Source organism: Athene cunicularia (assembly GCF_003259725.1).
Source record: "Athene cunicularia isolate RWA chromosome 13 unlocalized genomic scaffold, athCun1 chr13_part1, whole genome shotgun sequence".
Classification (NCBI taxonomy): domain Eukaryota; kingdom Metazoa; phylum Chordata; class Aves; order Strigiformes; family Strigidae; genus Athene; species Athene cunicularia.
Window position 1 is genome coordinate 21,188,898 of NW_020799117.1, and position 14,339 is coordinate 21,203,236.

The 14,339-nt window shown below is 50.3% G+C and overlaps 1 protein-coding gene across 1 annotated transcript; it reads left to right on the forward strand.

Moving 5' to 3' along the window:
- The first annotated feature begins 148 nt into the window (after positions 1–148).
- ZMAT2 (zinc finger matrin-type 2) lies at positions 149–10,283 on the forward strand. Its single transcript, XM_026858337.1, has 6 exons — positions 149–262; positions 3,203–3,296; positions 3,793–3,916; positions 5,060–5,133; positions 7,765–7,910; positions 9,434–10,283. Exons 1-6 carry the CDS (start codon positions 245–247, stop codon positions 9,575–9,577), a joined length of 600 nt encoding a protein of 199 aa, XP_026714138.1. The 5' UTR covers positions 149–244; the 3' UTR covers positions 9,578–10,283.
- Positions 10,284–14,339: the final 4,056 nt, after the last annotated feature.

The window sequence follows — 14,339 nt, forward strand, 5'->3', positions numbered from 1 at the left end:
AACCGGGAGCGGCTCACTGGACCCGCGGGCAGCGGGCACCCGGCGGCGAACGCACGCAGCCGCAACATGACAGGTCCCGGAGAGCCCGGAAGCGGCCGAATCACGTGATATCCCGGCACCGCTGCCTCGCGCCGCTCTAGGCTGAGCGGTGGACACTCAGTGGTGCCCGGGCGGACTGCCTTGCTTTACGGCCAGGGCGTCACCGTGCGACAGTTTCCGTTCTCTTGTCGCTCGCACCCTCAACATGGCGTCGGGCAGCGGGGTAAGTGCTGGTGGCGGTGGACTCGTGCCCGTCGCTTTCTCTTTGGCCCGGGGGTAGGGCCGTGACGGCTGGGGCCGCTCTGGAGGGAGAGGCGGCAGGCAGGGCTGCCCTACTGCGGCCAGGCCGCGCTCGGGGCCTGCTGCCAGGCCACGGTGGGAGGGACTCCTTGGGTGGGGACGTGGTGGCGCCGGGGATGCCCCGGTGTGTGGGGGCACGTGGGGAGGCCCATCCCTGCTTTGCACACCGCTGTGCCCTCTGTGTGGGGGTGGTGGGAGATTTGGGTCGCTTGAGAGGCGCTGATGCTTTCAGGGCTAGAAAGGGGGTGGACCCCACCCTCATGTTCCCTTCCTAGGGCCAGGCTTCCCCCGTGGGAGGCCCTTTTCTAACTAGGCGGCGTGAGGAGATCCGAACCTGCCCCAACTCCTGCGCTGAGGGTGCCTACCCACCTTCAGCCCCCCGGGGGAGGCCAGCCCATCCCAGGGGCCTCTTGGGACTGGGCAGTGGCAGTGCAGGCAGCTCGCTCCTTCTGTTCCCTCTCTTGTCGTGCCCTGTTGCTTCTCAGTTCCTCTGGGAAAGGGTTGCCTGTTTCCCAGTTGGCTGTCATGCTGTCCTGCTGAAGTTCCTGCTTGCTGATATCTGTCCTGCATGGAGAAACCACCCTTTCTGTGACTGTGATTCTGGAGTCTCTGATGACTCCTGTGTAACTTGATTATTTTATTGGTGTTGCTTGGTTCGTGTAGCGTGGCAGCAGTGTCTTTCTGCCACAGGATTTGGTGTTGGGAATGCTGAGATTGGATGAATGAGGTGGATGCCATTGGTGTAGCCTGAATGGGGAAACCAGACTGGTTTAAACACCTCCAGTAATACCCCAGACAGCTGTCAGCACCAGAGGGGCTGCATTTTTCTGCTTTCTTGTCTGATCTTTCCTTCACCTGAAGCCACTTGCTGAGAGAGGTTAAGAGCAGGATGTCTGCCTGGGAGTGAGATGGAGCCTTTGCTTTATTCTCAGCTGCAGGCGGTTGTGTTCCTGTTAGGTTGGACCAGACCTGAGACTCCTGTATTTTGTAGGCTTTGATGCTGATACGGGGCAGATCATTCAATGTCTGTCTCCACAAGGACCAGGAGGTTATGGGGCAGTTCTGGTTTTTAACTGTTGTTACTTATTTCAGAAATTGTCTCTCAAAGCACTTCTTGGATATTTTAGGGTTTGCAGCCACCCCTGCCTCCACCAGACCAATTAAGGAAAGTTCCTTCAGATAATGTCTAGCCAAGATCTTGTTTCGAAGTTGGGTTTAATTTCTTTCTCGGTGCCTGAATGAGGGAGATTAGTAAAAGAGCTGCGAAAGACTCCTTCCCTTTTATTACAACAGGAGAGTGAAGCAGCAAATAAATCGCCTCCTCCCTGGGCTCCCGCCAGCTATGATTTGTGATAATGTGCTGCTATGCAGGAGAGTCTAGATTGTGGAAAATACCCCCAAACGTTAATTTACACTCTGTGATATTTTCTTTTCTTTTGCTCAGTGTGGTTAATAAAACCTGTTATGACATGCTTAAACCACTTAAGAAGCTCTGGGAATAAATGAGAATTTTTCTACGCCTCCCTAAGGCATTTTCATTCCTATCAGTAGTTGTTCGTTTCATTTGAAGGATTGCCAGAGGAGAAAACGTTAAATGACTGTGCTGCTGCTATAGCTTCAAATGGGATTTATTTCCTTTGGATTGTGATTGGATTCTTGATTTGGCTGAGCGGAGATGGCGGTGGGGTGTGTAGGGTTCCTTCTCTCCCAGAGGTGTTTTAAAATATATCTGTCCTTTTTTTAATATGAAACTGAGAGCCTCTCACTGCTGTACCAAGTGAAATGCATCTTTCTAACCAAACGAGAGCTCTCAAGAAAATAAAGAAGTGTCTGAGTTATAAGCCATGACCGTTAGCAGGTGCAGGGGCCTTAACTGCACACGGGACAGACACTGGGAAGAGGCTGTGCTGGTCTGGTGAGAGTAGAGTTGAATGGAAATGGGGTTCTTGTCCAGTCACTTCTGCCCTCAGCATTAGTAACTGCGTAAGAATCCCCCCTAAAAAGAATAGGTTTTATATTCTTCAGTGCCAACTTCACCTGAATTCAGCTTTTCTTCCTGCAACTTATCTGGTTGCTGTCAGTGTAGAGTGCTCTGGGGAGCTGACAAAGGGCCAGTCTGCCTCAGAGGTGTTTCTTCCCTTCCCTGCAGTGTGAAGCTGCAGGAGTGGGACAGCTCACCATGAATTTTGTACAGGTGCTTCCCTGGTGTCTCCACGCCCTTCTTTGACAGATAGGTGTTTTGGAGTTTTTTCTGGTTTGCTTGTACATGTGTCTCGCTTGAAAAACCCGTACGGATTCCAATTTCATAGCAAACAGTGCTTTGATTCCTATAATACACAGACATACTGCTCATCTATTTGAGAGCAGGTATACACAGCCGTCCGTACTCCTGCATTTTAATCAAACTCTTTATAACTTGTGTTGTGTTTCACAGCTTCCTCGTCTGATATTTGCAACTTGGATTTAACTGACTTTTGGAAGAAGTATGTTTAACCTGCTAATGATTGTGCTGTGTTTGTCAGGTGGCACTTCTGAGGTCTGAGATCAATGGGTTTAAATCCCGTTTGTGTATGTTTTTCAAAGCGAAAGCCTGAGTGATCATCTCAGGAGCTCTTAAGATAAACTCACTACTTTTCTCAGAAATCCTTCTAGAAGAAGTAGATATAGTCATGCTGAGTGTTATTATCTTAAGATACATCCATAATTCCTAGATATGAAGACAGAGGACATGGAGATAAAATGTAGTGCCCCTAATTTACTGCTGTAGCCTCACAGGCCAAGTGATTCTACTTCTTTCCCCAGTCTCCCCTCAGAGGTAGTCAAACTGTATAATAAATGTTAATACACTTTGTTTCCTTCTCAGACTAAGAACTTGGACTTCCGCCGAAAGTGGGACAAAGATGAATATGAGAAACTTGCAGAGAAGAGGCTCACAGAAGAGAGAGAAAAGAAAGATGGTGCGTAGTGTACTGACTCCAGGCAAGCTTTGCTCATTTGGCAGTGAGTCACCCAAACCCTTTGAGTTTTAGAGGAAGAGAGCAGCTAGAAGTGAAATCCCAGAGGGAAATAGCAGTAATTCAAAGCTGGCTTGCTCCGATCCTTTTTCCTGTGCTTGCCACTGAATGTGTTTTTTTGACAAAAGTAATTACTGAGAACCTTTGCCTCTGTCTGTGTGTTCTTTGGGGAGGGAGAGGAACAATCAGCCCCTAGAAACAAGGAGATCTCAGAATATGACCCAAGTCAGAGCTGAAGATACCTCACAGATCTACCTGGTTCAAATAGGAACCACGAAGTAGTGAGGAGGAAATTTTTTTAAAAAAGAAGGTGCAATTTCTGCATGAATCAGGTAGTTCCCAGGTTCCCAACAGGACCCTCCTCATCAAGGGCAATGTGAAATCCAGTGCGTCAAGTTTGACCTTTTCTGATAAGTTTGGGTTTTTGCATATATCCTAGGCAAACCAGCTCAGCCCGTCAAAAGGGAACTTCTGCGGCACCGAGACTACAAAGTGGATCTGGAATCGAAGCTGGGGAAAACCATTGTCATCACCAAAACTACCCCGCAGTCAGAGATGGGAGGGTAGGTTGTGGTCTCTTTGGAGTCTCAGGGTTGTGCTGGTGAGATCAGCGGGCTGATGCAGCAGTGAGCCCTTACGGTGCACCAGGTGGTGATTTTCTCCTGTGTTTTGAGCCTGGTGCGGTGGTGCTGCACTGTATTACACCAAAACTGGGTCGTCTGGGGTGATATGTGGAAGAGTTGCAGCAGGCTGAGCCCTTTCTGACATTATTATTATTTGATATCAGTGTTGCTTTGCCCACCTGTACAAACAACTGAGGCAGATCTCTGCTGCCCGCTTGGGTTTTGTTAGCCAGGCAACCTGCTTGCAGTGAGACCCTACCTGCTCTTGATTTGAGTTTCTGCGCACTGAGAATGTGAGAAACATTCAAATACTTGTCCATAGGAACAGTATTTGACCACTGTTTGTGTGGATCCTGTTTGGCCAAATGATCTGAAAGGATTCTTAGTTCATCCTTAGCCACTGAGAGGTTGAAAAGAATACATTAACTTTGTGCCATCGTAAGAGTAAGTCTGTTAGTGTCTCACCATCACAGCCAGCAGTGCCAGGGGGATGCGCAGCCCCGAGCAGCATCCAGGGGTGGAAGTGCAGGCCCTGGCTGGGTTTTTGCCACAGCTCTTAAGGTGGGCAGCAAGTGCTGCTGTATGGAGCAGGGATTTGCTGTTGCAAGGTGATGGGGATGGGAGGACTTATCTTGCAGCCAGGTCAGAGCCTTTAGCAGGCTGCAAGCTGGAAACCTGGGCTGCGTGGCCAGTCCTACCTCGGGGGAGGGCAGCCGAGCCCTGCAGTGTCACAGTGTTCATCCCACCCTGTTGGTTGTGACTGGAAGAGGAAGATGCTGTGGCTGAGGTGTTACAGATCAGCTCGTAATTCAGTTTTTGTCATCTGTCAGAGTGGTGTCAGCGTAAGGGTTGGTACCTCCAGTGTTAACCCGGGCAGCTCTGTCGATCTGGGATGTGCCCTTGCATGCTTCTTTTCACCAGGGTGCTTTGCAATTGAAGCAGCTTCCCTCTTGCCCTGGAGAAAGGACCCGTATCCCAAGTGACATATGCAGATTTCACATTATAGATTATCTTAAGCAGCTGTTGTGTGATATGAAGTTTGTCTCATGCTTTGGAGTGAATTATTTCTCTCTCTTCTACCAGATATTACTGTAATGTATGCGACTGCGTGGTGAAAGACTCCATTAACTTCTTGGATCACATCAATGGCAAAAAACGTAAGGATAATTTTTCTGCCTTGTTGGAGGGTTCGTTGAATTGAAGGGCTGCTGCAGAACTCTGGGCTGTTCCCTTCATGCCTCACCACTGTCTGAGGGCTGAACACTTACACGTGGATCAAAGTGTGCTTCAGAGATCAGGATGGAGGCAGTGGTTGCTCATGAGAGCTGTGGAGGTGCTGCCTTTATGTGCTGGCACCTTCAGGGTGCTGGACTGTTTTCATGGAATAAACCCAGAAGAAATAGTAATGAGTTTCCTCTGGTTAGGGGGACGTATTTTGCCCACTCAGGGTGTCTACTCTGCGAGAAGCCCAGGGTCAGCAAATCCTAATGTCTCCTCCAAAAATCTGGAGAGGAACTTTTTTACACAGCACCGATACTTGAAATAAATTTTTAGTTAAGTAAAAGGTATGGACTAGCCCCTTTTCAGATCGGAAGCTTCTTTTTGTAGAAGTTGAGTGTGAAGAACAAAACTAGCTGATCCCTGAACTTCAGAGTATGGATCAGAGTTTTACACGGATGGAGGCTGTGGTTTGCTGAGGATGAGCGGAGACAGGAGTGGGTCAGTTTGACCCCAGAGTTGGGTCCAGCAGTGTGGTGGTTTTATTGTCCTCTACCTATCTCTGGTTCTTCTCTCCATTGCTGTAAATGAATGGTGTAGTTAATTTAGGCCAAGATAAAGACAAGACAAAAGAATTCCCCTTTTATCAGTCTGTTCCCTTACTATGTTTAACTTGAAAAAGAGGACTGTACCGTTGTTGAACAATTCCTCATTCCACAGCTGTGGGCATTGCTGCTTCTTGTGTTCAGAGAGTGGGGAAAGTGGAGAAAGTAAAGGAGCATCAGGACACACTGAGACACTCTTACCGTGTTCTTCTGCCCCTGGAGGTGGTTTTAGCTCCCTGTACAAGTTGACAAATGGCCCCTTTACAAAAAGGCAACAATGAATGTGATCCAGACCTGCGCAGTTGGTGTTTGAAGCTTTGATGAATGGGGGGTTCAGAAGAGGAGCTGAGGGCCAGTTTTCTATAGCTAAGAAAAGAAAACCCAGTGTGTTAAACCCCTGTGCTTTTATGGGCGTGGGAGGAGGATGCTGAAGTGCCACGTTTGGTATGTTGGGAGATTAGTGATAAGTCCATGTGAGAGAATCTGGAAACAAAAATCCTAGCATGACTGTGTATAGGCCTGAGATGAAGGGTTGGTTGAGCTGGGGCTGGGAAGTGGCTGATGCCACATAGCTCTTCAGTACAATATGATTTACAGAGTAAGTTTGGGAGCTTTTGATCCAGGCCATAAATCTGGCTGAAATCTGCTTGTTTTTGACAGCTCTCTTACTAGTTCCTGGTGTGTAGTTTGAGTTTCCAAGTGCTGCTGCGTCCCTGGGACAATCCCGTGCATGGCTGCTGGAGTCACCAGGCTGTTTGGATCCACCAGACAGGGCGGGTTGGAGACATTGGCTTACTCATGAGTGGAAACCTAGGAATCTGCTGAGTGCCACTGATGTCTTGTTTAGCTTCTCCCACAGCTGAGAGATGCAAGCCTGTCAGTTTTATTCTGGCTCCTTTTTCAACACTCCAACTTTTTTTTTTTTTTTTAATCACTGCTCCAAGGTTCAGTTTCCTGAAGCATCAGAACACCAATGTGATGGGGAGCATCCTAATAGGGAATCATAAAAGAATTGGCTGTATCCTCTTTCTTGTTACAAGTAATGTACAGATTGTCATAGTCACTGCCTGGTTTGCGTTACGGTGACCTTCTACAGCTCATCCCCTCAGACAGAGAATCATAGAATCATTGAATGTTTTGGGTTGGAAGGGACCTCAAAGATCATCTGGTTCCACCCCCCCTGCCATGGGCAGGGACACCTCCCACTGGATCAGGTTGCTCAAGGCTTCATCCAACCTGGGTCTGAACACTTCCAGGGATGGAGCATCCACAACCCCCTTGGGCAACCTGTTCCAGTGCCTCACCACCCTCACAGTAAAAAACTTCATCCTCATATTTAATCTAAACCTCCCCTCCCTCAACTTCCTCCCGTTACCCCTCATCCTGTCATTACAGTCCCTTGTAAAAAATCCCTCCCAGCCTTCTTGTGGGCACCCTTCATGTACTGGAAGGCCACTATGAGGTCTCCCCGGAACCTTCTCTTTTCCAGCCTGAACAAGCCCAACTCTAAGGCATCCTAGACCATAGGAATTACGGGACCAGATGAAGACAGACAGCACGTCCCTCTCTGCAGGAGGAGTCACTGCTGTGTCACCTCCCCAGGCTGGCTCTGGGTTACCTGGCACGGCTGTGGTGAGACGTGGCGTGGCAGGGGCCCCTGAGTCTGGGCAGTACCGGGCTCCGATGCTCAGGAGACGGGAGCAGTGCCGCTGCCTGTGCTTTGAGCCGTGGGTGGCCTGCGAGTCCCTGCGGTTTCCTCAGCTTGAAGCACTGAGCTTTGAGGGTGAATGGCCTTGTGTGTCAGTGTAGTCTGGCCCTGGAAGCTGCTTTGAGGGGACCGGTGACAGGCAGGAGGAGGCTGCTGTTCTGAAATACTTAAATTGGGATCAGGGACAGGGACTATATGTAGACTGTCAAAGGCTGTGAGTATTGCTGAACATGGCTGACTCCACTCTTGTTTTCTAGACCAGAGAAACCTGGGCATGTCCATGCGAGTGGAGCGCTCCACGCTGGACCAGGTGAAGAAACGCTTTGAGGTTAACAAAAAGAAGATGGAGGAGAAGCAGAAGGACTATGACTTTGAGGAGAGGATGAAGGAACTCCGCGAGGAGGTGAGTCTGGGCAACAACTGATGAAGCAAAGTCCCCCTTCCCAGAAATGTGTTTTGTGAGGAAATTAATCCTGATTCCTAATCTTGTTCCACAGAAGCCTTGTTCTTGGTAGCATGGACTTCTTGTCTGCTGCTATGAGTGGGTTTTGTTTCTTTTTTGTCTGCTTTCTAAAAAGTTTGCTGCTGCTGTCCCTGGAAACCCTTTTCCCCTCTTTCTGTGTAACTTTTGATGCTTCAGGTTTCCACTGAGATCAGCACAAACCTGACCACACACCCGTTTTTTGTCTCCCATTAGTAGTGTTTGAACTTGTGTGCTCTCATTAGCAGATCTGGTTCTTTGTCCCTTATTTTCCATGGTTCTTAGGGTGGCTGGGATCCTTCTCCATGTGACATGTTGCTTCTGTGTGGCCTCCCCGAGCGTGGAAGGGCTTTGAGTGGTGTGCTGTGGGATGAGATGTGTGCGGAGGCAGTGAAAGAGCAGATTCCCCTCAACCCTGGGTTTAGGTGTCGGTCCCCTGACATGAAGATTAAGTTTATTTGAAAACCTGACAAAGCTCTAACAGTTGAGCTTCTATGAATGCTTCATCTCCATCAGCAGTCACATAACAACCAAACAGTAAAAATTGCTGCCTGTTTGAGTTTCCCTGCCTAAGCCCCTGAGCCTTGCTTCCCTGTAGGGGTGCTCTGTTGGGCTGCACACAGAGCAGTCCTGTGCTCAGCTCTTGAGCAGGCTTTGGTGCTGCCGAGCCTGATCTGTTTGGAGGAGGTAGGAGACAGGTGCCCCAGCAGTGTGGGGAGTGCTGTGCATGGAAAGGCTGCTGCCAGTCAATGTATGGTGACAAAGAAATTGGCAGCAACTGTTGGTGTAGCTTTCTTCAAGGCACGGCTGTCTTCAGTAGCTGCGGCGCAGTGGACGGTGATGGGAATGGCAGAAGCAGTTGCTAAGTTGGGAGCTGAAGCCATGCTTCTGTGTCGCCTGGTACAAACCTGGCACCATTCCAGAGTTTGTGATCCTTGCAGAGCAAAACACTTTGATTAGAACAGTGCAAACTCTTTGATGCCAAACCCCCCAAAGCTGCTCAGAGCTTCTGCTTCAGTGAGCAGCTGTCACTCTGCCAGGCTGAAAGCCAACAGGCAGCAACATTCAGCAATCACAGTCACTGGAACGAGGCATCATATGAGGGAAAGGCCTCCCGCTTTAAAAACAGCTCCTTCTTGCCCCAGCATTGACTCCAGATGAAACTTCTGATTTTTGTTCAGAAGAGAGAGTTTCATAACACTTCTTTTTGGCTACATCTTGTGTGTCTTACTTTGCTCTTGGGATGGTAGGTGGGGTGGTTTGGAGATAGTGGGTAAGCCTCGGAGGAGGAGGCAGCCGGGATTTCTGCTGCTTGTTTTATTTCCTCAGACACAACTATGGGTGATGTTAGTAAGACTTGGGTTAACTGTGCAGTGCCTGGTATCTCAAAAGCTTACTCAGCTCAGAAGGTTCAGATTATTTTTCTGTTCTGTCCCTTGCTGCAGGAGGAGAAGGCCAAAGCCTACAAGAAGGAGAAGCAGAGAGAGAAGAAAAGGCGGGCAGAGGAAGATCTGACATTTGAAGAGGATGATGAAATGGCAGCTGTGATGGGTTTCTCTGGTTTCGGCTCAACCAAAAAGAATCACTGAGCAGCTCTGGACTCTCCTCTTTCTTGAAACAGATTGTTTTTACCCAGGGAACTCTGGATAACTTTTAAAAGACTTGATTGAGGACCTGTATGTAAATCTCCCAGTAGAAATTGGCTGGAGGAGTCAAAAAGCAATTCCATGCTCTACCTGTGCTGCAGAACAAGCTCCGCCTGTCATTAGCTTCCCATCTTCTTCTGTGTCCTAGATCTGGCTGCTCATCACTGCTCTGTGGCCTTGTGTGTGCAGGGAAGTGTTCTGCCGGGTACGTTTTTGTGTCAATAAAGCGCAGCAGTTCTGTACAGATGGCCTGGTTCAGGATTAATCTAGTTGTCAACCAGGTGTTGTTGTTCCAGGCCCTAGCTGTTCTATGTCAACTGGGCTGTGTATTTGAGATGCGGGGGGTGATCCCCTTTAATTTTTAAACTGAGGAGATGTGCTGCAGCGAGCGGTGTTGAGCGGTACAACCTGTATCTTTATGGCTTGTGCTGAGCAGAGCTGGTGGCTGCATGGAGTCTGGGTCACCACAACTTTCCTGTGTATTTTATCTGCAAGGGGTATTTCCCTGCTTTTCTTTGTGTTTTGTCCCATAACTTTGATATCTTTAAGGCAGGGGGAAAAATTCCTCCCCATAACTGATCTGGGATCGAGCGAATGAAAGAAAGGTGTGTGCAATTTGCCAGAAATAAATGGATCGTTTTAATGGGTCCTTTGGTGGGAGTTTGATTCCTTCTTTATTTTGAGAGCTGCTGCCTCCCACTGAGGAGAGCTGCTGCTGTCTCCCAAGATGTGCAGAGCTGGTGGTGGCCACCTGGGGACCTTGACAGAGGCAAAGGCAAGGCTTGTGTCCCCCTCTTTTGGCTCAGCTGCCCTGTGCTGTCATTCTTGGCTTTTTAGCCCTATGCCGTCATTCTTGGCTTTTTAAAGTAATTCTGGAGATGGGTGTAAGAACATGGAAAGGGGTAAGGGAGGACAGGACTGGAGACCTACATTTCCATCAGGCAATCAAAGAGCAGGCTGGGCTGTGTTCCAGAATTTACCGACCTTAGTATATTAAGGGCCATTTTTTTTCCTGTCTACTGGCTATCAGTGTCTTTTCAACTCTGCCCTCCCCTAAATCCACTTCATTTCTGCTTTTATTTACCTCAGTCAAACCTTGTGTGACTCATTTCCATCTGAAGTTAGGATTTATAGTTTGCGTGGCTGGGTTTTCGTAGTTCTGTCTCGCTCTCCTCTCTTTTTATGTATATTGATGAAATCCTTGCTTTTGCCCTTCTCTGCACGTGTATGAGATTTCCGACCTGAGGAAGCCTGCGGTTTATTTAGCCAGCTCTTTATAATACATCTAGAACAAATCCTGTAATGTGCTGCTGTTTTAATTCCTTAATCTTAGACTGCTGACAGCTTCATTGCCTCAGGTCTTTCCGCTTCAATTCAGATTATAATCCCTGTTGAAGATGCTATTGAAATGATATATAGCCAGTCAGATAACAACCGTCCTTGGAGGTTTGACCCTTTTAACTTGGCAATCCTTTGACTTCAGCAAACGCTCTCTGAGCACACGGGCTGGAGGGGCGACTTTCATTCCAGCCACGTACCGAGCGCTGTTCAGACTGCGGCACGTGGCTCCGGCTGAATGGGAGAGAGGAGACGTTGGTGCCTTTGTGCCCTCTGGGGTGCGAAAGGGATGCTGCCGTGGTTTCATATGCATTAAAAGTTTAGGATGCTTCAGAGAGGATTTAGCAGCAGCCATTTTATCCCAGCCACCAGCTCTGCAGACAGCCAGACCCTCACTGCAGCCTGAATTTGGTTTGTGCTTCTGGGGAAGGGGCAGAGGCTGCACTGCACCCTCCCTCTTCCCCAGGTTGTGACTTTGGAGCCAGCGGCTGCTGCCTTGGTTTCCCCATGGAGTATCCTGCCGCTCTTGTCCATCCTGGTGCACCCAAGGGGTGAGGTGTGAAATGGGCAGACCCAGAAAAACCTTCCCAGGGAGTTGGCTGGGGTTGTGTGACCTCCCAGCCCCAGCCGGTCCCAGTGCCCTGCCCGTCTCTGCCTGCTGCTCTTGGTCTCTGGAAGGTGGGGAGAAATGCCCTCAGTGGTACAGCGGGGTGGAAGGCTGCTTTCATTAATAAAATTCCTCTTTGGGAAAAAGCCTGTCATACCCAAACTCCATCCCGAGGCCATCTGCATCCTCCAGACTCCAGGCTCAGCGCCATCACCTGGGCGCAGCCGCCTGGTCCCAGCACCAGGGCTGCTCTCGCCAGGGGAGAGGCTCTTTGTCTCGGCCACTTGCTGGGAGCGCTGGTGTGTGCGGCAGCAGATACCAGCTCCTGCTGTATTCCCAACAGCGGGAGCTGTCTCTAGCCAAGGATGAAAAGCTGGTTTCACGGGAGGAAATAATATTTAGAGAAGAGACAGATAACGTTCCCTGCACCCACTGCGTTAACCCTTTGCTCCTGCTGCTGCTTAGTGCTGCTGTGGGGTGTTAACCCTTTACCCATTGCCACACCCCCCCCCCTCCCCGGGAGGCCCTGGCTCTGCAGCTCTCCTTCTTGCTTCCCCCCACTGGCAAACAGGGCTGGGGTGCTCTGTGCCTGCTGATTCTCACTTTGCTCTTGCCAAAAGCGGACAAAACTCTTCCACAAGTTAAAACTGTGATCTGGTGGAGAAAGGAGGGGTGTTTTTCCTGGTTGTCACATCCAGGCTGTTGGATCCTGCCTGGTCTCACCATTAAAGTGTTTTGAGGTGCCTGGAGCCAGCTTGGTGCTTGCTCTCAGCAGAGGGTGCAAGGCTTTGCCCTGGCCACAGAGCAGTTCCTCACAGCATGCAGCTCTGAGGAGGTGAGGAGGTGGTGGATGACAGACCTGCCTGCCCCCCTTTCCACATCCTAGCTGAGATGGACTACTGCGGCTCCATCCCATTAACTATTGATGGCAGTGTTCGAAGGAGCACTCAGGCATCACAGCAGACCCTAGAGAAAACACAAATCCACCTTGGTCCCACTGCTTCTTCTCTCCCAGCAATCTTCTTTCCTGGCTTCATTCTGGGAGGGAGGGCTGAAGCCCTGTGGAGGGGCTCAGCACCAACACCCCACTGCTTTTCCCCTTCCTTCAGAGGGACCTGGAAGGCTGCTGGGCTACCCTTCAACCCTGGGCCCACCTTCCCCTCCCTTTCTTCAGGTCCTGCTCAGGACTAGAGCAGCAGCAGCTGGATCCAGCCCAGCATTCCCACCGTCCCAGAAAAATGACTGGGATCAGGGACCTGGGATGATTCTGGAGAAGAAGGGGTCCCAGCCTGGACCCATGCATTACTCGGCCAGTCGAATTGTTACCTGCTTCAGTACTTTATTAGCAAAAAGACACAGCTTTTTAGCTGTTCACACCAGTTTTACATCCTGCCCTCCCAAAAGAGAGGTTTAAGAGCTTGGCAGGAGCTCCAGTCCTCCCACTGCTCAGGCCATAAGCTACTGCTGCCCCAGTTAGGCAGCCGTTCTTGCCATTTGCCATCATTAAGCTAAACAACATCCATAGGCAATATCCCTGGAAGCCCCCCCTCCTGCTTCGCTTTGACCCGGTGCAGCAGATGTACCACCAATGCTCTGTTCTGCTGTGGACAGGCTGCAAGGCTCCAGGGTCCCCCACACCCTGTCAGACAACCTGCTGCTGTGGCACCATCCCACAAAACCCTGGAGCCAGTATTGCTGCCCCCAGCTCTATGAATACCCTGTTTACTAAGTGCCACCCTGATCAGCCAACCCTGGGCCCTATCTGTAACCTGTCCTGCTTTCCTCAGGTTAGGGGACAAGGTGTCCCCAGGGCAGAGCCTGATCTGTGCAAGAGCAAAGGTCCAACCCCTGTTTGGAGCTGGTGTTCTGCAGAATGGAGCAGGAAGAGATGGGAGGCCAGGGTAGGAAAAGGTAAAGACTTGCTGGGGGAGTCCCTGGGCTGGGAGGTGTTTGTTTCCCATCTGAAGTTGGATGGGAAACTTGGGCACCCATTTTTTTAAAAAAGGGCCGAGAGAGGAGCGAGGGACACCTACAGCAAAGTCATGCTTGGCCTGGAGACCTTGGAAAGTTGGGCCAATCTCCACACGCTCAATATTCAGGGCTGAGCCAGGTCAGCCCACAGATGGGGCTGAGGGAAAACAAATGGTGCTTGAGTGCTCCAAACTGGGAGGAAGGAGACAGCCTGGTGGCTCCTGATCCCTGTTGGATCTGCTGCTGCAGCAAGGTTGGGCTAGAGGGTTGCTGGAAGGATGGATAATTTCTGCTGGGCTCAATGGTAGGGCTTCCGAGCAGAGGGGAGATATTTCTTTGTCACAAGCAACATAAAAAACCATCATCAGCCAGAGAACAAACAGCTCCAGGCTGGAGAAGGATCAGGGAGAGGGCGAGATGGGGAGGGTGATGGAGAGGAGCGGGGAGAGTGGGGAGACAGAGCGTCCACAGGAGGTTTTTTGGGGACTTGTGATCGCAGAGCAAATTTCTGCTGTTGGCTGCGCTCCAGTGGCACCATTTCACTGACTCACACGTGCCTCCCTGTTCCCGGGGCTTCTGGGCTTAATGCCTGGGGGGGTCAGGGCCGCTCTGGGGAGGGCTGCGGGAATACGGTCCCTGCTCGGAGAGTGTGTGATCTGCCAGCCAGGCAGGGAGCCCTGGGGGCACTGCCATGCCTTTGTTCCTCCTTCTCTTTCTTTTCCACCTTCAGATTATTTTTTTCCCTCTGCTCCCAACCTGCTGTGTATGCAGCACTCCCCCCCCCCCCCC

What these genes read in the sequence shown, in the direction of transcription:
- ZMAT2 (XM_026858337.1), top strand. An exon ending in CCGCAGTCAGAGATGGGAGG is followed by an intron (nt 3,917 to 5,059) that starts GTAGGTTGTGGT and finishes CTCTTCTACCAG; the next exon opens with ATATTACTGTAATGTATGCG. An exon ending in TGAAGGAACTCCGCGAGGAG is followed by an intron (nt 7,911 to 9,433) that starts GTGAGTCTGGGC and finishes CCCTTGCTGCAG; the next exon opens with GAGGAGAAGGCCAAAGCCTA.